General features: G+C 47.1%; 1 protein-coding gene and 1 long non-coding RNA gene across 6 annotated transcripts in view; one reads left to right on the forward strand and one right to left on the reverse strand.

Annotated features, from left to right (window-relative positions):
- LOC102725657 (polycystin-1-like protein 2) overlaps positions 1–25,689 on the forward strand; it is an 87,753-nt gene extending 62,064 nt beyond the window's left edge. Inside the window, 16 exon segments of the mRNA XM_081806326.1 lie at positions 587–803; positions 4,224–4,452; positions 4,879–5,083; positions 6,299–6,395; positions 9,117–9,254; positions 10,699–10,845; positions 10,848–10,883; positions 11,755–12,082; positions 13,618–13,751; positions 15,305–15,432; positions 17,728–17,888; positions 21,705–21,915; positions 23,437–23,538; positions 24,079–24,210; positions 25,371–25,439; positions 25,441–25,689. Coding sequence (XP_081662452.1) covers positions 587–803; positions 4,224–4,452; positions 4,879–5,083; positions 6,299–6,395; positions 9,117–9,254; positions 10,699–10,845; positions 10,848–10,883; positions 11,755–12,082; positions 13,618–13,751; positions 15,305–15,432; positions 17,728–17,888; positions 21,705–21,915; positions 23,437–23,538; positions 24,079–24,210; positions 25,371–25,439; positions 25,441–25,482 — 2,376 coding nt within the window. The 3' untranslated portion in view covers positions 25,483–25,689.
- Positions 1–26,589, reverse strand: part of LOC145717517 (uncharacterized) — a 94,156-nt gene that overhangs the window by 46,171 nt on the left and 21,396 nt on the right. Inside the window, exon 3 of one of the 5 annotated variants that reach the window (XR_014140787.1) lies at positions 639–738. The exons of the other annotated variants lie outside the window; for them this stretch is intronic. This is a non-coding gene — a long non-coding RNA (uncharacterized LOC145717517). The remainder of the gene's footprint in view (positions 1–638; positions 739–26,589) is intronic. 5 annotated transcript variants of the gene reach the window in all.

Here is a 26,589-nt window from a genome sequence, read left to right on the forward strand (position 1 = left end):
CATCAATGACACACACACGTGTGCACACAAACACGTACATGCATGTTCAGTTGTGCACACATGTATACACATTGTGCAGATGCACACACCTATAGGCACGTACATGCATGTGCACATACATATACAAAGGCATACACAAACACACATATATATACCTTTGCACACCCATACATACACATACACACATGAACACAGACATACACACAGACACCTACATATACACACACACACACACACTTTCTGGGTACCTAGTGTGTATGAAATATTACACCTTTATCAGAGATCACAGCTGGAAACCAGAGAAGGGACTCCCTCTGCATTCATGCACTCAATAAACATTTACTGAGCACCTACTACATGACACACTTTGAGAAATACAGCCTGGAATGCGTCAGTTCAAATCCTAGAAGAGGGATTTATAGGTGACAAAATGGAAGCTTGAGGTGATCCAACATCATATCTCAAGTGGGCAAAGCTGGGATTCAAACCCGGACTGCCAAGCCCCAGGGTGAATGCTCTTGACCACGATGTTGCCCCCCTCACCTTTAGCTCACGTCCCCCTTACCTAACCTGGGCTAACTTGCAGGATATGTGGAGACTCGTCAGCTCCCTGTTTAAAGCTCTGAAGGTGCCATCACCTGCCTCTGGCTGGGACTCAGCAACCCTGATGGACATCAACCAACTGCTGGTCTTGGTGGAGTAGGTCGTCTGTCTGCAGAACATGGTAGGGCCGGAGTTCTGGGAGGAAGCCAAACAAAGAAAGGATCCTTTAATGCTCCCTCTTGGGTCTCTACGAGTGAAAGGTTAGGTCCTGATGTTTCTGAGCCGAGAAAGGGGGCACGTCTGGGCCAGGTGGAGATAGGACTTAGGGCCGGGTCTGTATCACTAAGGAGTGAAAAAGTCCTACAGGGTCTCCCTCACTGACCTCCACTGCAACCACTTGCCATCACCTCCCTCTCTCTGCACACAGGCAACCCGCTCTCTTCACAACACCAAGCTGCCTTCCCACTAAAGACATTCCCATGTCTTGTCCTTTCATCTAGAATGTTCTTTCTCCTCTCCTCTCTTAGCTAATTCCTAATCAGGCTTTAGTCTTGTTTTAAGCACTCCTTCCTCAGGGGAGCAACCCCACCCCCCAGGCCACAACAGGGTCTCCAGCCACATACTCTTCAGCCCCCAAGCATCTCTTGCATTGCTTTTACACTGCCTGCTGTCAAATCATGACTTGTGTGAAGAGCCGTTTCAAGTCTGCAGCCAACCTTGCTGGACCGTGAGCTCTGTGAGTTCAGAGCCATCTGACGGTCCTGTCTCCACCGCTTCCCTAGTGCCTGTGCCCATGCAACACATAGAAAGCACGCAACAAACATGCATGGAATGATGTCAGCATAGATCATCATTATGGAAAGCACAAAGCAAAAAGGCATGCTGTTCTTTCGTATATGGTAAGAAGAGCATTGGCCAGCCTGGTAACTCTGGGTACTGGCTCTGTCATTAATGGGCTATGTAACCTTGGACAGGTTACTTCAGTTCTCTGTGCCTCAGTTTCCTTTTCTGCAAGGCATTGGGGGATGCAAAGTCAAACCAGATCCACTTCCAAATATGAGGGGCAGGACATAAGATGATGGACAGGACAGTAAAAAACATTAAAGAACACTGAGTTGCAGAGTGAAAAAGTCACTCCTCCATTTTCTTCCAGGCCTTCTAGGAGCAAATCTCAGTTTGGTACTAGTATGTCTTTAACACTCTTTTAACATTTGTTCTGTTTGGCAGAGAGATAGCAGGTCTCAAACTCGGAGCTTTGTGAAATAGTATTCAGCTAGAATTTAGTAACATTATTTCATTTTTGTTGAGTTCTATGTATGACACATTATTCTGGCTTGGACTAGTCTCTCTGACTCCACTCCTGCCCCTTTCCTGTCCATTTTCCACCCACATCAATGCCACCAGTGTTCAGACCAGCTGTCCAATAGAACTGCCCACAGTGCTAGAAATGTTCTCTATCTGTGCCATCCAGTATGACAGCCACTGGCCCCGTGTAGCTACTGAGCACTTGAAATGTGGCTGGTGTGATTGAAAAACTGCATTTCTCATCTTAATTTCAATCAATTAATGGGGCCAGTGGCTGTCACACTGGCTGCTGTGGGTTAAGAATGCTGCCATTTTTAAGACACCAGGCTGATCACTGTCTGAACCTTGTTTAGAATACAGACATGGGGTCTACAGAATGGGGAATTTGAATTTGTAAACTCTTGGCCGCACCTCTGATACAGTGAATTACATTTCTGGGGCTGAGGCCAGAATCTGCAGTTTTAAACAGTCACTCAGGTGACTTTCAAGCACACTGAATGTTGAGAGTCAGTGCCCTCAAGACAAGATCCCACATCCTTATTGGCCGGGCTCACGCTGACCCTGTGGTCAGCCCCACCTTGACCCCCATGCTCCAGCCACCCTGGAGGATTTGTCCCAGAGAGTTGGGCTTGGGCTGGCCATGAAGGCCATGAAGGCCGTCCTGCAGGAGCTCTGCTGATGCCCGCAATGGACACCTGGCCTTGAGTTTGGGGGCTTTGGTGTTCATAGCAGAGGCCTTAGGACATGAACTCTCGAGTCAGCCAGGCCCTAGGGCTCTCCCAGCTGCAAGAGTAGCTGTGCAACTTTGGACAAGTTGCTCAACCTATGACTTAGCTTCCTCCCCTGTAAAATGGGAGTATTGATCCACTTCGCCTCTTGACTCATTCCGAGGACTGAATGAGATCATAAGACACATGAAACCTTAGACTCAGCCTGATACAAAGCAGGTATTCAGTAAATGGTGTTACAATTGATTGGGAGTGATGGAATCTTCCAGAAACATTGCCAGAGGGGTTGCAACATGAAGGCTGTTGATGTTAGAACCTGCAGCTGTGGCTTCAGCAAGGAGGGTGAGGGAGGAGGCCTGAGTCAGAGGGGGGCAGAGTTGATGTTGTCCCAGACCTTCACCGTCATCGAGCCCGAGCCCAGCGGCACCCTTCTCCACATTGCTGGTGACCTTCCCACTCATTCACTTCTCACTGGTGACTGCGGAGGGGCCATGGGTGGGGGAGTGCTCTCTCCTGCCATCTCCCGTATCTGGCTTCCTGTTCCTCCTGCAAAGACAAACACTGATCCAATCAACCTGGGCCCTTACTGCTCTGGGAGGTGTCCCGGGGCGCCAGCCTCTCAGCTCAGGGCCAGAGACCCAGGCCTGGTTCTGCCTGGAGAGGCCAAGCCCAAGCTTCCCCTAGAACACATGGGGAACAGTGGAAATGTTCAGGTTTGTTTTTTTCCTTGCAGTGAGTAATTTAAAACAAAAAAAACCCTTTGTTTTAAAACTTTTTAGGAAGCCGAAATTTGAACAAACCAACTGTAGGAAAACACTTATGAGATAATCGGGGGAAAACTTGACCCCTCACTGGGTATTTCATGCTATTAAGGGATTATCATTACTCATTTTAAAGGTTGATAATGACATTATGGTTTTATTTTTAAAAAGAGTCCCTATCTTCTGTAGAAACATATAAAAATCGAAATATTTAGTGAAATGACCTGGGCCTTGGAATTTGCTGCAAAATCATCCACGTGGAGAGAGCAGGCTGGGTGCCAGGGAAACACGACTGGCCACGAGTTGATAACTTTGAGTAGTGGGTGTGTGCAGGTTCATCTCATTACTCTACTTTTGTAAGTTTAACATTTTTCATAATAAAAATAAGTTGAAAACAAAAGATTAAGGCTAACACTATCTTTGGCACCAGGCAAATCTTGTATATATTAAAATAATTGCTGGGACGCCTGGGTGGCTCAGAAGGTTAAGCGTCTGCCTTTGGCTCAGGTCATGATCCCTGGGATCAAGCCCCACATCGGGCTCCCTGTTCACCAGGGAATCTGCTTCTCCCTCTGCTGCTGCTCCCCCTGCTTGTGTTCTCTCTCTTTCTAACACGTAAATAATAAAAATCTTTAAAATAATATTTGCTGATGAGATGATACCATGTTTGAGAGTGCCCTTGATAAAAGGTTAAAGAGGAACATATGAATTCTAACTGGCCATTGGAGCCTGGTACCTTTCCCCATCTTTCTGAGCCTAGATCTCTCATGGCAAGGCACATAGTAAGTGCTCGATGCAAGAAAGCTGTTACTAACACTGTTTTTATGGCAGGCAGTCTGCTCTGTCATTCCGCACCAGCTGATGCTCTCTGTCCCTTGTCCTCCAGAACAAATGCAATGCCTTATGCCAGAGGTGGGCCCAAGTGACCCTCAGAAGGACAATGCCTACAAGCAGTGTCTCTACCTTCAGCTGGAACACATGGAGCAAGAGCTTCAGCTGGTGGGGCCCCGCGGCTTCCCCCAGAGCCAGAGCCACGCCTGGGCCCTCAGCCAGCTGCAGATGCTGAAGGGCTGCCTGGAGGGACAGCTGGGCACCCCATCCCCAGGGTACACCAGGTAATCCCCTCCCCTGGGTGCTTAGTGGGCACCTGCCCCCAGTGGGGGTCCTGCAGAGAGAGTGTATCCCAGGCCACGTTGGAAGGATGTTCACCCAGATCACATGTATAATATGAATAATACCATATTTCCTCAATTCTAAAGATCATTTTGTGAGATAGGCCAGCAATTTACAGGAACTTTCCCTTCAGAAAAAAAACAACCAACCAACCAAGTCATTAAATGTGCCCTTTGAGGTGGGTACCAGATAAAGAGGTGGGTATGAGATGCCAGATAGAATACAGAATAGCCCTTTGAGATGGGTATGAGATACAGGGTCTGAGAGGTCAAGGAGTTTGGCCACAGTCACGCAGCTGGTAAGGGTGAAGTGGGATTTGAACTTGACCTGGCAGGTGCCACTCTGATCACATCCACCCTGCATTTCAGCTTCTCGACGGCGAGCAAGCATCCTCGTGGCCTGCCCTGGTGGTGCGTCCTGGTGGGCTGGCTCCTGGTGGCGGCCACCAGCGGCGTGGCAGCCTTCTTCACCATGCTCTACGGCCTGCACTATGGGCGGGCCAGCTCCCTCAAGTGGCTCATCTCTGTGGCTGTCTCCTTCGTGGAGAGCGTGTTTGTCACCCAGCCCCTGAAGGTCAGGCTGCCCTGGACCCCTCTGCCCACACTTTCCATCCTGCCAGCTGCCCTGTCCTTAGGCTCAGCCATTCCTTTATCTATTGATTACATACCAGGTGGGGCCGGTGCCAGGTGGGGAATTACAATGAACATAATTTCTGTAATAATCCAAGTTCTGGGACAGAGACTCTAGGCCAGGCCGAATGGCTTACCAAGATGTGGCAAGTCAGCATCAGTGACCCTCAGAAGGGTCCTCGCCTCCGTTCTATAAATGACAACCTGAGGTTAGGAGGGTAAGGTCACAAACATCTTGCCCTAGGTCACATGTATAAATATGAATAATACCATATTTCTCAATTCTAAAGATCCTTTTAATTGTGAGATAGGCCAGCAATTTATAGGAACTTTACCTTCAGAAAACAAAACAAAACAAAACACCAAGTCATTAAATCTGTGCATCATTTGGAAGATGCATTCCTATTTCTGAAATGTAAAGTTACTGTCAGAGTTGGAGAAATACTGAGCCCCAGCCTGGAGTTTGGAGCCACGGCTCCCCCTGGAAGGAGTCAGGTGGTAGGAATATACTGTGTGTTTTGGGGTGGGGGGGGTTGCTGCAGAAAGGAAGGGACATTTACAGTGAATCTTTATGCCTATGAGACTCTCCAAATCCCTAACCCCCATTTTACCTGATAGTCCCCAGTTCTGCCCTGAATAGCCTTTATCAGAAGGTTTAAACAACTCCCGACATCTCCTCCAGTCTAGTCTGAGAATAGTAAGAATGGAGTTGTGAGCCATTTTGTTCCCAACCAAAGCACAGAATCCTAGGAAGCACAAGCTTAGGTGCAGAGATGAAGGCATGGATGGAATGAATTACTTAGTACAGGAAGAAAGGGGGAGGGACGGAGAAAGGAGGGAGATGTAATTCAGCACTTGAGGTAGTATAAGAGATAAGAGGGAGCTCTACTGGCAGGGGAGCGCAGGTGGGAAAGCTCTCGTGTGAGAAGCAGGGTGAGCTCAGGATTCGCAGTCTCTCCTTGGTGGCCAGGTGCCCTGGCCCTCTGCCTGCACAGCCACGTCCCCTCTTGGCACAGGATGGCCTGGTTCCCACCTGACTTCCTCGGAGCATGGCTTCTGTGCTCAGGACCCAGATGTGGCCTTGATCCTGACCCCTCTCAGATCCCAGGAGTTGATAGTTTCCAACCCAGGCCTGGGGTTCACAGTGGGTGTTTTCTAGGTGCTGGGCTTTGCTGCCTTCTTTGCACTGGTCTTGAAGAGAGTGGAGGATGAGGAGGAGCTTGTGGCCTCCCTCCCAGGACATCTGTCTGGCCCAGGTAACCGTGCATAGGTGGAGGCAGGGGCCTGGAAACCAATGAAGCTGAGACGGCCCTACAGAGCCCAGCTGCTGACCTTCTTGCCCCATCATTCCTTCACCCCTGATTGGGAAAGCACCTCCAAACCATCCAAAACCAAATGACTCCTTCACTGTCTCTTGAGAAACCTTATTCCTTCTCTACCCCAGCCTTTCCCTCTGGCACCCAAGCACGACCGCTTGGCCAGAAGAGGCCGCTTGGGGGCCACACTCTGCCTGGCCATCATTCTCTGTGAAATCCCAAGCAAGCAACTTTCTCCTCCTAGGCTCGGGGCCCTGGTCTTTAGAATGAAAACCAAAACAGAACATGCTTGCAGGTAGGTTCCAGGACAAGGGTCTGCAAACCACAGCCATGAGGCCAAATCTAGCCCACTGCTTGTTTTCGTAAACGAAGTTTTATTAGAACAGAGCCATGCTGACCCCTGCTGGAGGAGGCCACTAGCAGCCCCCTGCCCCCCCAACCTGATTTCTCACTTCCCAAACTAAACTCCCGAGAATGCCTACAATAAGATAATCACAAAAACAAACACGTAAACAGAACAGAATCAACACTCTAATAGTCTCTGCAGAGATTTTGATGTTTGGGGAAAATAAAACGGGAGCAAATAAACAAAAGGCATACCTATATTATTGTACTAACATTATCATATAGTGTGGTTTCCTTCTCATGGGCCTATATTCTTCCACTCTAGGATAGGATTTGGGTTTGTTTTTGTTTTGGCTTTGCAGATCCATTAAAATCTTCCCAAGACAAAAGAGTAATTTTTGTCCAAAGAGACACCAGCTTCCAGGACAATTAAATATTCATTCAGTCATTCTTTTGGCAGCCACTCAGGGAGTACATCGAACAGGCAGTTGACTGTTCGATGACTTAGGAACATGATTTACATAAAATCCACTCATTGTGAGTGTGTAATTCATTGATTTTAGTAAATTTCTAGAGTTGTGCAACCATCCTCCTAACTCGTCATCCTCAAAGGTTCCCTCTTGACCATTTGAAGCCAATCCCTGCTCTCACCCCCGGCAATGCAATGCAGCAGTGGATGGAATGGTTGCCCTTGAAAAGCACAGCCCACAGGGGGAGACACATTAAACAAGTAAACAATGCTAGCGTGAGATGTGAGGAGAACTTGGGGAGAGAAGGGGAGAGTGCAGGCCTGTCTGCTGAGGTAGTACCTACATTGGCTCCTGGAGCCTGGCGAAGGGAGGGAATGCACACTGGGCCCTTGAAAAGGCCCTGAGGTGGGACAGAGCTTGTCATTTTACAGTGATTACTGACAGTGTGGCCCAAGCATGGGGAATTAGGGGAAGAATGGTTCAAAATGAGAGCCGAGAGGTGGGTGGGGAGCAGAGCTTTGGTAGCACCCAGGTCAGTGCTGGAGTTCTGGAGTGCTACATAGGAGAGAAGCATGATCTATCTTGTGATTTGAGAAAGATTACTATGGCTGCTCTTAGGAAACCAGAAGTACTGGGTCAAAAGTACAAGTGGGGAAAAGACTATTGGAATGGTCCAGACAAGAGGTGACATGTCCTGGCAGTGAGGGTGGTAAGAAAGGCATGGATTCAAAAGACAGTTTGGACAATACACACCTATCAGAATGGCTAAAGTTAAAAGTAGTGATAATACCAAATGCTGACAAGGATGCCGAGAAACTAGAGCATTCACACACTGCTGGTGGGAATGTAAAGTGTTGCAGTCACTCTGGACAAGTTTGGCAGTTCCTTTCAAAACTAAAAATGGATTCACCATATGCTGCAGCAATTGCATTCTTGGGCATTTATCCCAGAGACTTGAAGACTTATTTCCATGCAAGAACTTGTATATACATGTTCAGAGCAGGTTCATTTGAAATAGCCAAATGGCCGCTCCTAGGAATCTACCCAAAAGAAATGAACATGTATGTCTATACAAACACCTATATGTAAATGTTCATAGCAGCATTATTCCTAATAGCCAACACTAGTAACAATCTAGATGTGAATGCATAAACAAACAGGAGTGTATCCATACCAAAAAAGAAACTAAATACTAATTACACAACAACATGGATGGACTCCAAACCATTATGCTAAGCGAAAAAAAACCAGACACAAGAAACGATGCACTGTAGGATTCCATTTATATGTAATATCCAGAAAAAAATCTATAGAGACAGAAAGCAGATTAGTGAGGCTGAGGGTGGGACAGACTGGGAGTGGGGACTAACTTCACGGGGATGTGAGGGAACTTTCTGGGCTGATGAAAATGTTCTAAAACGGTTGTGGTGATGGTTGCACAACTCTATAAATGTATTAAAATCATTGAATTGTAAACTTCCAATGGGAAAATTTATGAAAATTATAGCTCAATAAAGTGGCTTGAAAAAGATATACTTAGACATGACAGAAATTTGAAATATTAGTGACCCCCCTTCTTCCATCTGTTACAGTTATGGGAACACTGGGATCCGTCTTAGGGTCCAGGAGCATATGAAGGGAGGGCGTTGTGCTTTCAGTACGACAGAATTCTGAGCACAGGGATGGCAGGGGCAGAGGCGTGGATGGCAGCATTGGGAAATGGCTCCTGAGGAAGAGGAGTGGTGGATCCTGTTGTTCCTGGTGAGGGAGGAGGCTTCTGGCTGCAAAAGTAGAGGCCGGGTCCATTGCCCTTTGGGGGACTTTCCTCATGTCCTTGCTTTCACAGGCCCTTCTGCCTTGTTTTGAGCACAAAGATGCAGCAGAAAGGACATTTACCAGCCGCCTTTGGCCACTGACATCAAGAAGATGAAAACCACCCATCTCAAGGAACAGAAGGCATTTGCCTTCATCAGAGAAATCTTGGGTAGGCAACCAAGGTCACCCACAGCAGCCTCCCCACTCACTGCTTGTCAGCACAGACCTGAACAGACAATGGTGCAATCTTTGACAGACCCACGCTGCCTTTGGGCCTGTTTTCCTAAATACCAACTCACCCCAGCTTCTCCCCTACACTTAAAATCCCTCGATGGCCCCACATGGCCCTTGATAAAATCCATACTTCCTACTGTGGCTCCGCCCACCCTGAGTCACCTCTTGTAGCCCCCTGTGCCCTGAGCTCTGGTCACACCATGTTCTGCTGCTCCTGGGATTCCTTGCCCTCTCTGGACCCCAGGCCTTTGCCCAGGCTAATCTAATCTGCTTGGAATGTGCCTCCCCTCCTCCCCATTTTTCTTCTGGCTAATTCCTTATTCTTTAATTCTCAGTCCAAAGACTGTCTTCAGAAAGACTGCCCAAGCCTGCTGACCAGGAGCTTTCAAACATCACTGTGTACCTTAGTCTGTGTTCCCCCATAAGCAGATTGGGGTACAAGTAGTTGGTTTGGGAGGTGATCCTGGGAAACACTGGTAGAGAAGAGAAGGGAGGTGAAAGGTGTGATGAGTGGGTTCCGTGTGGGAACTGGAGCTCAGTCCTGCTGGGGACCTCTGTGGGGGCATGTAGTACACACTCCTGGGTTGTCACGCATAGGTCACTGGTGAGGGCTGCTCTCGGGGAGGACATGGACCCTGCAGCACATACAGCCAGACAAATGCAGAGAGCAGGGGAGCTTGCAGAGGAGTAGCAGCATGTTACAGAATGAAGAGAGCCCAGAGGTGTGGACAGAGCCCCAATTCATCCCAGGGAGGGGTTGCTGAGGTGCATATTCCCAGGCCCTGGACCCAGAGATTCTGGGTAAGGCTCTGCATCCCCCACATTCTAATGGCTGGCATCCTAAACTAAATCTTTGTATGTAAGGGTCCCTTACATCACACTCACCTGTCCACAGGTGAGCTCCACGAGGGCAGGGAACACAACTGTCATTTTCATTGCCTTGTCCTCAGCGTTGCAACATGGCAGAGCCCCATTTTTAGAAGATTCTTTTAAAGAAACGTTTATATAGCATAAATTCTGGGCAGGCACTATTTTTAAGTGCTAATAAATATTAATTTGTTGACTCCCTCATTACAACCCTGTGAAATAAAATTATTACCCCATTTCACAGATGAGAGTAAAGCAGAGGGGTTAAGTCACTTGTAAAGGGCACATGGATAAGAAGTGGCAGAGCCAGGATTTGAACCCAGGCAGGAAGCTCATGATCTGTGGACTTTACTCCTCCCCACTGTCTAAGGATTGGTTCCACTGTCACTAGGGGGGGCAAGACCCCGACAAGACCTCGACTATTCTGAGCTATACGCCATTCCACTTCCTGCCTTGGGCTTGGTGGGAGGTGGGGGACTATGCCTGACCAGAGGCTGTGCCTCCGTTTTCAGCATACCTGGGCTTCCTGTGGATGCTGCTGCTGGTTGCCTATGGGCAGAGGGACCCCAGCACCTACCACTTCAACAGACACCTTGAGCACAGCTTCACCCAAGGCTTTTCAGCTGTGTTAAGCTTCAAGGAATTCTTCATGTGGGCCAACCCACCCTCATGAGCAACCTGTACAGTCATTACCCAGGTACTCTCCCTTCACCCCAGGACGTGTGTCAGCTCCCCTGTGCAGACTCCTTTCTAGGAACAGGAGTGGGTCACTGTCACCATCAGCCATATGCTTTGAAGGAGAGACCCTCAGAAGGTTGTGTATGCACAAGAGAAGGGCCTTAACCCTCCTCTGATGCACAGTGGAGGACTTCCTAACTGAGAGATAACCGAACATGAATTGGCTAGGCAGAAACAGTATACCGGGCAAAAGGGACAACGCAAGAAAAGGCAAGCCTGAAACACCACAACACTGCTGTTCCTGGAATTGAGTGTGGCTGCAGTGTAAGGTATAAGTTGAGTAAGAAGCAAAGCAGGAGAGAGAAATAGGGACCAGATCATGAAGGGTCTCAGAAGTTCATATTGAGAAAGCATTGACAGTTTCTCTGAGGGAGTAACATAATCAAATTTGCATTTAAGAAGGATCATTGCAGAATCCTGTGGAAGTTGGAATAGAGAGTAGTTAGGATGCTGGGGAGAAATGATGGGGCTGATGCAGGGATGAGAAGCAGGAGTGATGGAGAGATGGGCATGGGTGCAGATAACACTGAAGAGGTAGAGTTGATGAGCCTTGCTGACCATTAGGATGTGGGCATTGAGAGAAAGGGTACAAAGTGTCTCCAAGTTGATGACTAGGTGGTGGGGGTACCATTCCTCAAGAGAAGTTATGCAGGAAGTAGAAAACACCTAAGGTAAGAAGATGGTGATGAATGTAGCCTTTGGTTGACCATGAACTACTTACTCTTGACTGTTTCTACAATGGGTACATTGAAGTTCACATTAGCATCCAAGCCAGGATGCACTAAGACGATTTTGATGGCTAGGCTGACCCACCTGTTTTTCATCTCCAGGTTTTATCACTGATGGGAACTCTAAGCTGGTTGGCAGTGCCCAGATTCGCCAAGTGAGGGTCCTGGAAAGCTCTTGCCCTCTTGCCCCACAGTTGCAGGCTTCTCTTGATGAATGCCATGCACCATATTCCCTGAATATTGAAGACCTGTCAGACTATGGGGAAGGCTGGAATGCCTCCATACCCAATAACAGCAGTGGCTTTTCCCACGCTTGGCAGTACCAGAGCCAGAGCCAACGCCGAGGGTATCCCATCTGGGGCAAACTCACTGTGTACCGGGGAGGAGGTTATGTGGTCCCCTTGGGGACTGATCGCAAAAGTGCATCAAGGTAAGACTCACTTGACTCGTGTGTGGCCAAGGAAAGCCATTTGCTAGAGTCTAGGTCTGATTAACAGGGGCAGCAAAGCTCATTCATGTCATTGTAGGGAGGGACTGGGGGACTCAGAAGTATTCAGATTGTATTTCCAGGCCCCTGGAAACTGCAATCTCAGAGTCCCTCTCCAGCACTCTCAGCCTGATGGGCTGAGTCTGGTGGCCTCTGCAAGAGCCAGTATAGTGATGGGGAACTCTACCACACAAAGCCATCCACCATCAGGCAGGTGGGAATTGGTTAAGGCTCTTATCCTTAGCGAAGAATCATGTTTTTATGTGCAGTGAGTTACAGAACCAAGGAAGAGCACTGAGTATGGAGCATTCACTGTTCCTATAGTGATAGAAGCAAGCGTGCTCTTTGTCTGAAGGATGTCACCTTATCCCTCGAGGTTGCTCACTACAAACATAGCCTTAAGAAATGGCTTGGGCAAAGCCCAGCCAGGAACTTGCATTCCTGGAATACCCAACATGATTGTGCATGGACATCCAGAGCCCATGCAGACCGCCTCTCCCAGCACACTCTAGAGTTAGAGAGCCCTACGTGTGAAACCCTGGCCCTGCTCCTGTTAGCTCTGTGGCCCCAGGCAAGTTAGTGAACCCATGTGCACCTCAGTCTTCTCTAGGAACACAGGTAACAAACCCCCAAGGAGAACAACTGGCAGGGGTCCCTTAGGATTAAGGACAGGACAGGAATAGTCAATTTCAGCATAAGAGGGGTTTTCCTGCCACTTGCAACAACTGATATTCTCTCTTCTATACACCAGGCAGGACACAGAGACAGTGGGCACAGGGCATATTTTAAAATAGGCCCATTACTATTGCTGCCAGTAAAACAGCTGTCACTATTACACACACACACACACACACGACATGCTATTGCATTTTCTCTTCACAATGTTCCCGAAGCACTGGTGTTAACACTATTGTAGATGAGGAGACTGAGTCCTGGAGAGGTTATCAGCTTGCCTACGAGGCAGTCAGGATTTGAACCCCGGTCCCTCCAGCACATGCTCTTTCCACAACACCAGTGGGCAGACCTCCAGGAACTGGTTTCATGTGAACTGCCAACCCAAGAGAGGTCTCTACTGCTGCTATTGCTGCGTGCTTAAGCCCGTGATTTTCTATGCGGTTCCTCTCACATGGTGGTCCTTAAACTTTTAAAAAGTGGCACAATCCCCTGGAAGGCTCATCAGAACACAGATCCCTCAAACACAGATCCCCCAGAGGAGTTTGTTTCGAGGGATCTGGGGTGGGGACTGAGAATCTGCATTTCTACTGAGTTTCCAGATGATGTGGATGCTGGCAGTATGGGGACCACACTTTGATGACCTCTTCTCTAACATCCAGGAGAGCATGGGTGCCAAGACACTGCACCATTGGTGGGAAACTGTGATCACTCCCAGGAGCAGCCCCAAGGCCCTATGGCCCTGGGCATAGAGGGCAGGGAGCCACTGTAGTTGGCGATGTCCCTAATTAGCCCTCTTCCTACAGAATTCTCCAGTATCTCTTTGACAACACCTGGCTGGACAGACTGACCAGAGCCGTTTTTGTGGAGTTCACTGTTTACAACGCCAAGGTCAACCTGTTCTGCATCATCACTCTGACCCTGGAGACTAGCGCCCTGGGTGGGCAGCCTTGCCTGTGACCCCGTCTAGAATGTTCTGGAAGACAGACTCCCCTCCCTCTGGGCCAGGCCTCCTGACCAGGCTGGGCCTCGCTGCCCCAGGACCAGAGTTCTGGGGCCAATGGTTGTTTGGGAGATTCGGGGGTGGGTCTTGGTTCTCTCTGGGCACCCAAAGGCCAGGTTCCAGGGCTGCTCCAGCTTTATTCCTAGGTGCCTCCACTTCTCTCTGGCCTGTCTCCCAAGATACCCTGAGGGAACCCAGTTGGAGACTGAAGGCAGCTCATCACCTTGAGCTTCCTGCTCTGGGGAAGGCAGGCTGGGGAGGGGGTGACCTGGTTACAGATAATTTCAGCTAAAACAACATTTTACAACTTGTACCTCAACCTACAGGACAAAGTACATTTTACATTATTTTCCAACACACACACACACACACAAAGATACATAACTGAGACAAAAGCTTCAAAAATATATTCCTTCACTACATGCAATATACTCTGATATTTTGTGTTCTGTTCCATTTCTTTTTCCCCATTTCCCACCTTCCACCTCTTTTAACACTCTCAAAATCTATTGAAAACACTGACCCAAAGCTTCATCAGCTAATAACGAATTTTCCTAAAATTCAACCACCTCTCCTTTAAAAATTAAGCCATTTTTAGTATCAAATTACATTTTTAATAGAGCTAATACATGCCTGTAGTTCTTTAAATTTCATAATAGTAGAAAGAAAAGTAAAAGGCCTTCAACTTTCCTGATCACTGGCCACTGTCAAGTGCTTCTTTTAAATCCTTTTGTGTGTGGGGGGGTATTTGTATCCTTGTGTTCTCCTACTTCTTTTTGCCACCTTTGTGGTTCTTAGGGACCAATTAAACAGCCTGTCCCCAAACACATTTAATTAGATTATTTGTTTCTACAAATGAGAAATGAGGATTGGGTTTCAGGTCTGGTTGGTTCAAGCAGTCCACTGATATTGGCAAGGACTCAGGTTGTTTGTGTCTCTCCATTCTGACATTTTCGGGGTTGGCTTTGTATTCAGAGGCGATAGCCTTATCAAACTTTTTTTAAATCATTACTAAAATATCATTACAATACTCCCCCCCAAAACAAGACACATAAATGGATGAAAGATGATTCAAAAGAAGGCTGAATTTTAGGCATACTGGTCAATAGATGAATTGATCTTCAGTGAACTCTCTTTAGGTGAACCAGCTTTAAGTGAGCCAGCCTGGAGTAAATGAATGTTCAGTGAGTTGTGTGCTTTGGCTGGAGGTGACTGAGGGCACAAATGGCTGACACCAGATGCAGAGGATAGGGAGTGGCTCTTCCAGAGCAGCTTCCTGCATCCCCTCTAATATGTCCATTATCTTTGACATCCACTATGTGTCCAGTCTCTTGGGTCTGTGGGTCTAAAGGACCTTTATCTTCTCTTCTGCCCTGGCCAGCCCTCAGAATGCCTGAGCTTTCATCATGCCACTGATGACTTCCAGTCAGAAGTGGTGGCTCTGAGCGGGTGGGTGACCAGGAGTGAGCAGAACATGTTTTGCTTCCCAGGAACCTTCTTTGCACATATCAGCCTGCAGAGCCTGCGCCTGTACCCCTTCACTGACGGCTGGCACCCCTTCGTGCTAGCAGCAGAGGCCATCTACCTCCTGTTCCTCCTCTACTACATGATTTTGCAGGTGAGGTGTAGACTACGGCTCCATGGGATGGAAGCAGCAGTGTGCCTGTTCCCTCTCACACACGTTCCCCAGAGTGAAGCCTCAAGAAAGGAGACGGGAGTGTTCTGCTAACCTGTTTGCCATGGCACCCTTTTGGTCCTTCTGCAGTCCTGAGAGCTGACCCAGATCAGGGACCAGCTTTCAGCACCTCTCAGGAACTGAGACTCAGAGGGTGGTCCTTCCTGGGTGGGGAAGGGAGAGGAACTGAGACCTTCCAAAAATGCCAAAGGTAGCTGGCAGTTCACCTGTGGTCCCTGGGAATTAGGAAAAAATCCCCTCTGCCACCTTTAAATAGCACCATGCTGCAAAACGAAGGTGCCGATGTTGATAATGGCGGTGGTGTGAGGAAGCTGGGAACTCATTTGAAGCTTGGTACATACCCCCGCCCCTGCCCCGCCAAAAATGCAAATCAGACATCTTGAAAGGGCCTCCCCATCCCCGGCTCAACAGCCACAACAACCACTTTGAAGTAAGGATGATACTTTGATTGTTTACCACGTGTCAGACATTGTGTGAAGAACCTTGAGTGGATTTTCTCCTTTAATACCAGGAGAAAGTTTCTATTGGCTCCACTTCACAGAGTAGGAAGCTGAAGCCCAGAGACATTAAGGAATTTTTCCAAGGCCATAACTGAATCCAGAGAGTCTGACCCCTGAACTCGACACTCAACCCCTCTGTCGCACCTCAGACTCATAAACCTCGATCCCACGGGGCCTCTGAGCATCACCATTGCAAACCCAACAGGGAACAGTCATCAAATAGCAACCTTAAGAACATCAAAGGAGGCCCATCCACGACCCACCCCCGAGCTCACTCCTCCCCTCTGGATTGCCCTCACCCTCTGTCTGCAGCTGCCACACAACGCTTCTCTCCAGAGCCCTTACATCTTTCTCAAAATGCCACTTAAGCAGTTCTTAAAATCTTCTGCCATCTCCATCCCTTTATAATGGAAGCAAACTTCAGCCTCTTAGCAGCCAAACACAAACCCATTCTCCATAAGAGTAGGGAGGAGGAGGCAAATAGAACAGAACGGTAGGAAGATTCTCTTTAGTGGGAGGGAAAAACAGGAGGGAGGCCTAGAACTTGCACAGCGTAATTCCTTTCGACGACATGTGACACCCGATGGGGAAAGAGGATTAAAAACAAAGTCTCCTGCCAATCTAGAAAACCTCTCCACAAAGGTAGGGAAAAAAAACTACTTTAACAAAATTACTCATTTTTAATTGTGGTAGATAAATATATATAACATAAAATTTACCACTTTAAACATGTTTAAATGTACAGCTCAGTGGCGTTATGTACATTCACATCGTCGTGCAACCATCACTACCATCCATCTCCAGATTTTTTTTCCTCTTACAAAGCGGAAACTGTACCTGTTAAACAATAACTCCCGACTTCCCCCTAAGAAAACAACTTTTCTTATTGAATAAGCATGATACTGTGATGAACATCCCAGGCAATCCACTAAGAGAATCCAAAGACAGAAGGGAGTCTCACCCTTGCATTGCCGGTCAGATAGGATCCATTTTATATTCATCCTTAAGATAAACAGTAATTAATCCTCAAGAGGATTTATGGAATCATCTGTCCCACTAGTCCACCCTAAATTCACCCGGTAATTGGAGTGGCCACTTGTGTTTGCTAACTGCCTTTATCAAAAGGAAAAATAAATGTACATGTTCACACTAGGAGGTAATTTTGCAACCTTGAGCCAGGGGCCTACCATTTGGCTCTTACCCTCCCAGGGAAACTGGGAGTGAAAGGCACAACCTTCCTTCCTTTGTGTTCACACTTCAAAGAGAAAGCTCCCAGGTCCTTTAGAAAAACATTCCTGAGGCTAGTTTAACTTTCAAAAAGATTTATATATGTCTCAAAGGGGCAGAGAAAGATTTCACAATTACAAGTTTTCTAAAGTAAATGCTCTATGAAAGGGTGGGGGGGTTCTTTCCCATTCCCCAATTTTTTGCATCGGAGATAATTAAATGTTTTTCTTGTTAGATGCTGTATTTACTCTTATGTACCCCCCAAATTCTGCAGCCCAAGTTGGTAATGAAAGCAGTGGGGGGTGTCTGTGCACAAGGCAGGGGAGAGGCCCCAGGCACTCTATGGCTTCTTTATTGAGAAGCCTCTCCAGGATACAGTAGGCCCCTGCTGGAGAGTCATCTTGGGGGGGTTTGGAGAGCCATGGTGGAAGGGGTAGGGAGGCACAGTTCTGGCTACAGCATTTGGTAGAACCTCCAGCTCCTTTCCCAGGCCAAGCTCATGAGGAAACAGAGGTGGTGCTATTTCCATAGCAAGTGGAATCTTCTGGAGCTGACCATCATCCTGGCCAGCTGGAGTGCCCTGGCGATGTTTGTGAAGAGGGCCATCCTGGCAGAACGTGAAATCCAGCGCTACCAGAACCATGGAGAGGAGTCAGTGGTTCTGCCTTGGCCCCCAACTCCCACACTAGACCTGCTTCCTCCAGCTCTGTGGCCCCAGGGTCGCGGGGGGGGAGAACCCCCCTGGGGGGGTGGTTTGAAATCTTGCTGACCCTCAGATCATCAGGGTCACTCTTTTTAAAAACATAACTATAGCTACCACTTAGACTCAGGTTTGGGGCCTGACACATCTGCAGTTGAGAGGGCTCTTTAATACAAAATAGAACACTATCTTACTTTTGCAAATCTTACCAAAACATAAGACCATGTGACACCCTGTGAAGGTCCCTGCCCCAAAGATGTAGTAGCACACCAGTCTGCCTACATCTGCTACTGTTTACATAAAGTGTCCACTCTACTAGACCAAATGCACTAGCCCACCAGATGCTTGCAAGAACCCATGGTGGTAGACGTTGTTACTACCCGGACGAGGTTTGCCTCTTGGTGGGTGTCGAGCCAAAAGACACGACCAAGCCAAAAGAATAGGAAAAGGAAGAATTTTACTTGCAACAAGTAAAGGAGAACACCGAGGATCTTTCCCAAAGCAGTGTCTCCCCAAACCACAAAATTGGGAAAGTTTTAAGGTAAGGGTGAATACATATTCGAAAGGGCTTGCGTGCATAATGGGGAATACAGCATGGTATTGGGGCAGAAGTCATCTAAGGGTAACTGAGTCCAGGTTGAAGTCACTAGGGCTGGCAAAGGTCAGCATTATCATTTCCCTGTCTTTAGTTGGTCTGGTATCTGAGTACTCAAGGGGGTTTAGATCCTGCAAAGAGAACTCAAGAATGTACATCAGGTCAATCTTGGCTTTGTTTTAGCACAGATTGTCCCTGATATGATCAGACTATATCCTGGCCTGATAATGGCTGTTTTATTCTTACATTCATTCACAAGATGGCCAGGGGCCTAAAATGACTTCCTATGTCAAGAAAGCTAGGTCTTTCTGTTTCTGGGGACTCCTAACTCTTTCTGCTTACATTAACAATATTCCATTTTACAAATAAAGAAATTGAAAGGATGCTTGGGTGGCTCAGTCGGCTAAGCATCTGCTTTCGGCTCGGGTCATGATCCTGGGGTCCTGGGATCGAGTCCCACATCTGGCTCCTTGCTCAATAGGGAGCCTGCTTCTCCCTCTGCCTGCTGCTCTCCCTGCTTGTTCTCTCTCTCTGACAAATAAATACATACATACATATATACAATCTTAAAAAAAAAAAAAAGAAAAGAAAGAAATTAAAGCTCACAGAGGTAACTTCCCCAAGCCACAGAGCTAAAAGGTGGCAGAGAAGTAGTTTAAACCTAGCTTATGTGAGGGGCTCAGTCAGTACAACATGCAACTCTTGATCTTGGGATTGTAAATTCAAGCCTCATGTTGGGTGTAGAGATTACCTAAAATAAAATCCTTAAGGGGTACCTGGCTGGCTCAGTCAGTAGAACATGCGACTCTTAATCTCAAGATCATGAGTTTGAGCCCTATGTTGGGTGTAGAGATTACTTAAAATCTTAAAAAAAATTTTTTTAAAAACCCCAAAAACCTAGTTTGTGTGTCTCTAGGATCTCAATCCTTACTTCAAACCATTGTGTTTCTTGACTCATCCACTAATTTTATTGATATGGATAATATTTATTTATTGTTGGATGCTGTACACTGTTACAAAAACACCACTTTAAAAGCACTATTTCATCTACTTTAATCTTCCCCAAATTTCTGAAAGACAGAATTATGAACACCCCCCCCTTTTTTTTTTTTTACAGATAAGGAGATTGAGGCTCAGGAAGGATGTCTGTCCAAGGTCAGAGAATTTGGAAATAAATGGAAATGGAGGGCCTGTAATTTGAACTCTCCATTCCTAACCTATTCCCTAGGCTGGTTCATTTAGCTCACAAACCTTCACTGAGCTCTAAATGGCATGAGAGAGGGTTAGGTATTTTATTTTTTTTTATTTTTTATTATTTTTTTTATTCTTATGTTAATCCCCATACATTACATCATTAGTTCTAGATGAAGTGTTCCATGATTAATTGTTTGTGCATAACACCCAGTGCTCCATGCAGAATGTGCCCTCCTCAATACCCACCACCAGGCTAACCCATCCTCCCACCCCCCTCCCCTCTAGAACCCTCAGTTTGTTTTTCAGAGTCCATCGTGAGAGGGTTAGGTATTTTAAAAGAGGCAGGAAAAAGGTACTGCAGGAGCCAAAGGAAGAAGCAGCCATCCATAACAGCAGCCCCAGTCTGCTCAAAGGGAAGGAAGATTCTGGAAGGCAGGAGATTAGGTAGAAGGGTAGCTTTCATTCAGGCATTATAAATGTATATTAAATGCTTTTACAAACTTGAGATCATGTAATTTTGTTCCATAATGATGAAGGATAGTTGGAAGAAAGGCAGGCAGGGACAAGGGGCCCCACCCTAAGAGGAAACCACCCTTAAAAGGATTTTACACCACCCTGGAAGGAGCCCTCCACCTTTTCCCACTGATGGATGACAAAAACCTGATTGGATGACAGGAACATGGAGGGTTCATCAGATTAAAACAGCCGACAACAAGCCCATAAAGACCCCTAGACTTAGGAACTCCAGTGGCAAGCCTCTCAGGTCCCCTCCCTCTTCAGGAGCTTTGTATTATCACTTTACTATTGCTTAATAAACTTTGCTTTGCTGCCCACCACTCTTTGTCTGGTCTACCTCTTCATTCTTCGAAGTGGTGTGGCCAAGAACCACAGGCACCAAGGGAAAAAGGAAATCCTTTAACAATAACCTCTTCTCCATCTATGTCACCAGATGTAGGCCTAGTCCATTTTACTTTTTTCTTTTTTTTTTTTTATGTAGGCTCCGTGCTCAGCTTGGAGCCCAACATGGGGCTTGAACACACAACCCTGAGGTCAAGACCTGAGCTGAGATCAAGACCTGAGCTGAGATCAAGAGTGGGACGCTTAGCCGACTGAGCTGCTCAGGGACCCTTAGTTCTATGTCATTTTAACAATACACCAATATTAAGACTGAATTAAAAGTGCAAATACAGAAAGTGAAGGGAATGAAGGGCAGGGTGGGAGGGCAGGAAGGACCCAGACTTTGGAATCAGACACGCCTGGATTCCAACTCTCATTCTTTCACCACTAGTTAGGTCACTAGTCTGTGACCTTGTGCCAACTCTTCGTCCTTATCTGTAAAACACAGACAGCAATACTTACCTCATCCAGTGGTCTTGAAGATCAGTTGAGATAATGCAGTTGAGGTTCATTAGGTCCTTACTTAGCACAGAAAGTGAATGATACTTCCATCCTTCCTTCAAATGCAAGGGCAGTGCAGACATACACTCAAGACAAGTGTGAGAGAGAATGTGGCATCTAGGGAACCCGAACCAGGAGGGGAGGCTCACAGAATTCCCTCACTTCCATCTTCTTGACACTTGGGAGTATTTCCATAGCTCTGCAGCCATTAACCAAAAATGCTAGGAAATGGTCCCATGACTACCATCAACATCATTATCCCTATCATAGGCGTCATCTTCACCATCATTCTTACCACCATCACCATCAGCCCTATCATTATCACCATCACCACCACCACCATCACCTCCATCATCACTATCGTCATCCAATCATAACCATCATCACCACCATCACCAGCTCATCATTACCTAGCTGGGGAGATTGGACCAGTTCTATCTCCCAGACCTATTGTGGGAAGTGATGGCCTCTGAGATCATAATAAATCTAATCCTGCATCCTGGGCTGAACTGAGCCCAAATGAGCTCTGGCTGAGCTTCTCATAGTCTCTGAGACACAGTCTCCCCTTTTGGTCCCACAGGGGTATCAGTTTCAGTGAGACAGCAGCAGCTGATGCTGCCCTTGGCTACATCATTGCCTTCCTGGTATTGCTGTCCACAGTGAAGCTTTGGCATCTGCTCCGGTTGAACCCCAAAATGAATATGATCACTTCAGCCCTATGCCGTGCTTGGGGGGACATATCAGGCTTTATCATCGTCATCCTTATCATGCTTCTGGCTTACTCCATTGCGGTGAGTGGCTCCTTCAGTGAAACTTTCAGGACTGGTCTCCTTGGAAGCACAGGCTTCTCAGTGGTGGGGGGTTGAGGGTTAGGGTAAGAAGACTTTGGTACCTGAGGGAGATGGTGGAGCTTCTGAGTCCAGGGCTTTTTAGCTGGGAGCTCATAAACTGGCCACCCCAAATGGCAAAGGCTGGAGACCTCAGTTGGGTAAGAGTGAGGGAGTATAGTCTCTAAGACAGAAAGGGCTGACTACCTCCAATAAAGGATTCCTTTCTGTATCTAGACCCTGCCTGGATGTGCCAGTTCTCCTAAGATCCCAACTGCTCAGACATGCACAGAACATTCCCTCTGTGTTGGGGGATGTGGAGATGAATTGGGCAGAGAAGGGGAAGTGAGGAGAGATACAACTGTAGACTATGTCACTGCTCAATGCCTTACACATGAGGCATGAACTTAATAGGGCTAAAAATCATTTCATTCGTCCCTTGACACTGAGAGCTTTTTGGCAATCACATCTCTTTTGTGAATGAAAAAAATATTGCGTTATCAACTCTTTTATTATCAATGAATGTGGGAAACAAAGACCCTCTGCCAAATTTTGATCTCCATCTAAATATGCCCCCATCCTCTCCAAGTCCACATTCCCCATAATACCATGGCTCCCACTCCTCTGTGACCTTTCACCCAATCCTGACCCACTCTCTACCCCAACCCCCCTCCCAGTTCTTGCCTTGGCCCCATCCAGTCTCATATTCCATCATCTTTGACCTCCATAGCACCTAGTGCTCCCTCTTATCCTAGTCCCACTCCCTCTCTAACCCTCTCCACATTCCTCATCCTTTTCCTGTCCCTATCACCTCAACCCTGACTCCCTACTCTCTGACCCTACTCCATCTTCCTCTCTCACCCTGAGAAATGGGGTGAGGTGGGTTGATGCAGTGATGGAGGGTATATGCTAAAAAGCTGGAGTCTGATTTTATAAAAAATTCTCCACCTGACTCCTCAATTCACATGGATTCAGTCCTCCATCTGCAGTGCAGGAGCTGCAGGGATACTGCAGTGTCCTCTGGGACCAGAAGTCACCAACTCAGACCCAAGGGAGTGCTGGGCCTCCCTGACACAATAGTGGAAATCTTTGGGGGGAAGGGTGCTGTGGTGAGGAGGAACTATGGTGGGGGGAGGGGCGGTAAGGCCCTATCCAGGCAGAAGCCTGTTGTTATCCAACCCAACTCCCCCGGAGCAAAGAGGTTAGGGCCTCAAAGAGCCCATTTTCATCGGTGAATCTTAGAGCAGTCATCTGAGTGAACACAATAGTGCCTGAGCCCCAAAAGTGCGTAGGCATCCCTTACAGAACTGGCTATGTACACACACCCACTTGCAAGCCCCTGTAGGTACCAACAGTAGGTACAGCCAGGCCAAGGGTGTGGCTGACCCAGAACACTGTCTCTACTGTCAAACAATAGGCGTTGGGTGTGGGGTGGGGAGGTCACTTGGTTTCTTTCTCTGTTCACAAGGACTCTTTCCATAACAGTCAAACTTAATATTTGGTTGGAAACCCCGTTCCTACAAAACCCTCTTTGATGCAGCAGAAACAATGATCAGCCTTCAGCTAGGAATCTTTAACTACGAGGAGGTAATGGGGTGTGGTGGGGTGGGGGTGGGGGACATAGACACTGCCATCTACACCAAGCCTTTATGAAAATTAGAAAAAGCACCCTCCTCAAATGCCTCCTCCTGGGTGAATGTTACCCCTTGGGTCCATGGCTTCGTAAGCACAGGGCAACTTTGGACAAATAAAATTGTTTCCCTTCCTCTAGGCAGACAGCCCCATACTAGGGCCCATAGCTTGCCCTGGGGACCCCAGCTTACGGGAGAACAACAGGCACTGGCTATTCAGGAGAGGGCTGTGCTGGGAGGTCTCTAGAAGAGAATGCTCCTGGCCCTAGCCAGGAATGGTAACCATACTTGGAAATGGTGGCAGTAGGGAGTAGGGGGTGCTCTCTCTCCTAGGTCTCTCCTAGCAGCTCTTGAGAGCACTGCCCGGCAGAAGGGGACCTTCCTGGTCCCAGGCTCTGCCTAGTCTGGGAACCAGTTTTCCCTCTAAGGGTGCCTAGGGGAAGTGGCCACTAGGACACAGGACTCCTGGGGGTGACTCTGGCTTTCTTCCCCACAGGTCCTGGACTACAGCCCAGTGCTTGGCTCCTTCCTGATTGGGTCTTGCATCATTTTCATGACATTTGTGGTGCTGAATCTATTTATCTCTGTCATCCTGGTGGCCTTCAATGAGGAGCAAAAATATGATCAGGTGAGTCCCTTTGGCCTATTCTTCAACAGTCACTGACCTTGAACTAGGAAGAGACTGAACAGCATTAGACATTAAGGGGATGTGAGAGACCACTGTAGCCCAAAGCCCTCATTTCATGGGAGGGGAAACAGGAGCAGAAGGAGGAAATTACTTACCTAAGATGCCAAGCAAATGAAGGGCAAACTAGAATCAGGTCTCCTGATTCCCAAGGTGGCACTCCCGCTCATGACCGCAGTGATTCTCAGCCCTACTTGTACATTAGAATCACGTGGGGGCTTTTGGGACGTCTGCTGCAGCACTGAGACCAATAAACACAAAATCCCTGGGGGGAATGAGTCAAACACTGGTATTTTTGAAATCTTCCCATGTGATTTTAATACACAGCTGAGTCTGAGAACCTGTTAAAAATGATTAAAGCAGATAACTTAGGTGATATAAACTTTAACACTTCATGAAGTGGACAGTTTCCACTCAGAGAAGTACAAATGGGGTGGAAGGCAGGAAGCTTTTACAGGATAAATAATAAAGAACAGGAAGAGAAAAAATATATATATATCTGATTGGCTAGGGCCGCACAGTCAACCTTGTTAGGGGTGAGACAGAAAAGAAAATAAGTATAGAGCCCAGAGGTGGCTTGGTGTTTGGGGACTGGCTGACCTGATATACTGAATTCTGGGCAGGGAAGCATTTACAGGGACACAAAAGTTCTGTAAGCTTCGGTTTGCTGTCATGGCATGCCAGGCAGGAGCAGCTCCATCTTGGGCCTAGAAATTTATTTCAACAAGTCATATGGTAACTAGCTTAAATTTTGAGAAGCTGGCAAACGATTTCCTAAAGCGGCTGCACCGTTTCACTTTCCCAGCAGCAATGCACGAGGGTCTTTGCACATAAATTCCTAAGAGCCTCTGTTGGGGGTGGTAGAGGGAATTTTATTCTCATCACAGGGGAAGAAGGAACCTCCTGGGGATAAAGGTGGGAGCATACACCTTTGGGATTCCCAGAAGAAGGGGACTCCCAACACAAAATTGACTCTAAATACTTAAGTGACTTTGGCAGAGACCAAACTGGACAATAAAACCATGATTTCCCGTTAGAAAAAAAGAGAAACCACCAAAGAGGATGGTTCTATATACGTCACAAGGTTCTTTTTCCCTCTTCAGCTGTCGGAGGAAGGAGAGATTGTTGATTTGTTGCTGATGAAAATACTCGGTTTCCTGGGTATTAAATGTAAAAAAAAAGGAGCCTGGCAACAGCAGTGAGCAGCCCAAGTAGCGGTCAGAGGCCCAGTCCCCTCCAGCTGTACCAGCTGCACCCAAGGGTTAAAGTCTTCATCCACACATAAGCATCTGTAGAGGGGGGAAGGCCAGAGCCTCAGACCTATGTTTATTGGTGATTCTACAGTCTCTCTGTATGTTTTCCTGTATGCATAGAAAAGTCACCAAGCCTGGCAAGTGAAAAACTAAGAAAAATATATATACAGATATGTGCAATTGCCACTACTGTAATAGACTGTTTGTTCAAATGTATTTCCTTCTAGAAATAAAACAAATATTGTCTGGAGTTTGGGGAAAATAATCTCTATGGACTATTTCATCTTCTTGGTTGGTCAGGGGTTGCTTCTGAATGATTCTTGCTCAGGGTTTCTCAAACTGTATCCAAGAGATGTTAATGGCTGTCATAAGTTGGCTACAGTTGCCAGAACAAAGTACCACAAACTAGGTGGCTTAAAATAACAGATATTTATGGTCTGCATTCTGGAAGATAGAAGCCCAAAATCAAAGTGTCAAGGGGGGACATGTTCTCACTAAGACTCTGGGAAGAGTCTTCTCTTCCAGCTTCTGGTGTCCTTTGGTGTCCTTGGCTTGAGGATGCAACATTCTAATCACATGGCCTTCTTCCTTGTGTCTGTCCCTGTGTTTCTTTTCCTCTTATAAGTTCTCTAGTCATACTTGATTGAGGGCCCATCCTACTCCATTATGACCTCATCTTAACTAGTTATAGCTGCAACAACCCTATTTCCAATGTTGATCACATTTTGCATGTTGGGGGTGAGGACTTCAACATATCTCTTTAGGGAACAAAATTCAACATAACAGGTGTCATTCCCTCAGAAATGTTTCTGAATCAAATAAATGTGAGAAACACATTTGTATAAAAGGTTATACAATTCTTTGGTATGGGAATTTTTAATATGCTAAACAGGCACTGTAGTCTCCTGGGATGAGATGAGCATAAGAAATAAAGTGTATAATGACTCCCAAACCTTTCTGACCCAGGTATCCCAATACTGCAGCACCTCAGTCAGAGCTAGTGTTCCTTAGATGATACTTTGGAAATTGCTTGCTGATCTACACTTGGCTGCATGCTAGAATCCCTGGA

Source organism: Leptonychotes weddellii, chromosome 16 (assembly GCF_054177405.1).
Source record: "Leptonychotes weddellii isolate Sample4059 chromosome 16, ASM5417740v2, whole genome shotgun sequence".
In the NCBI taxonomy this organism is placed as follows: domain Eukaryota; kingdom Metazoa; phylum Chordata; class Mammalia; order Carnivora; family Phocidae; genus Leptonychotes; species Leptonychotes weddellii.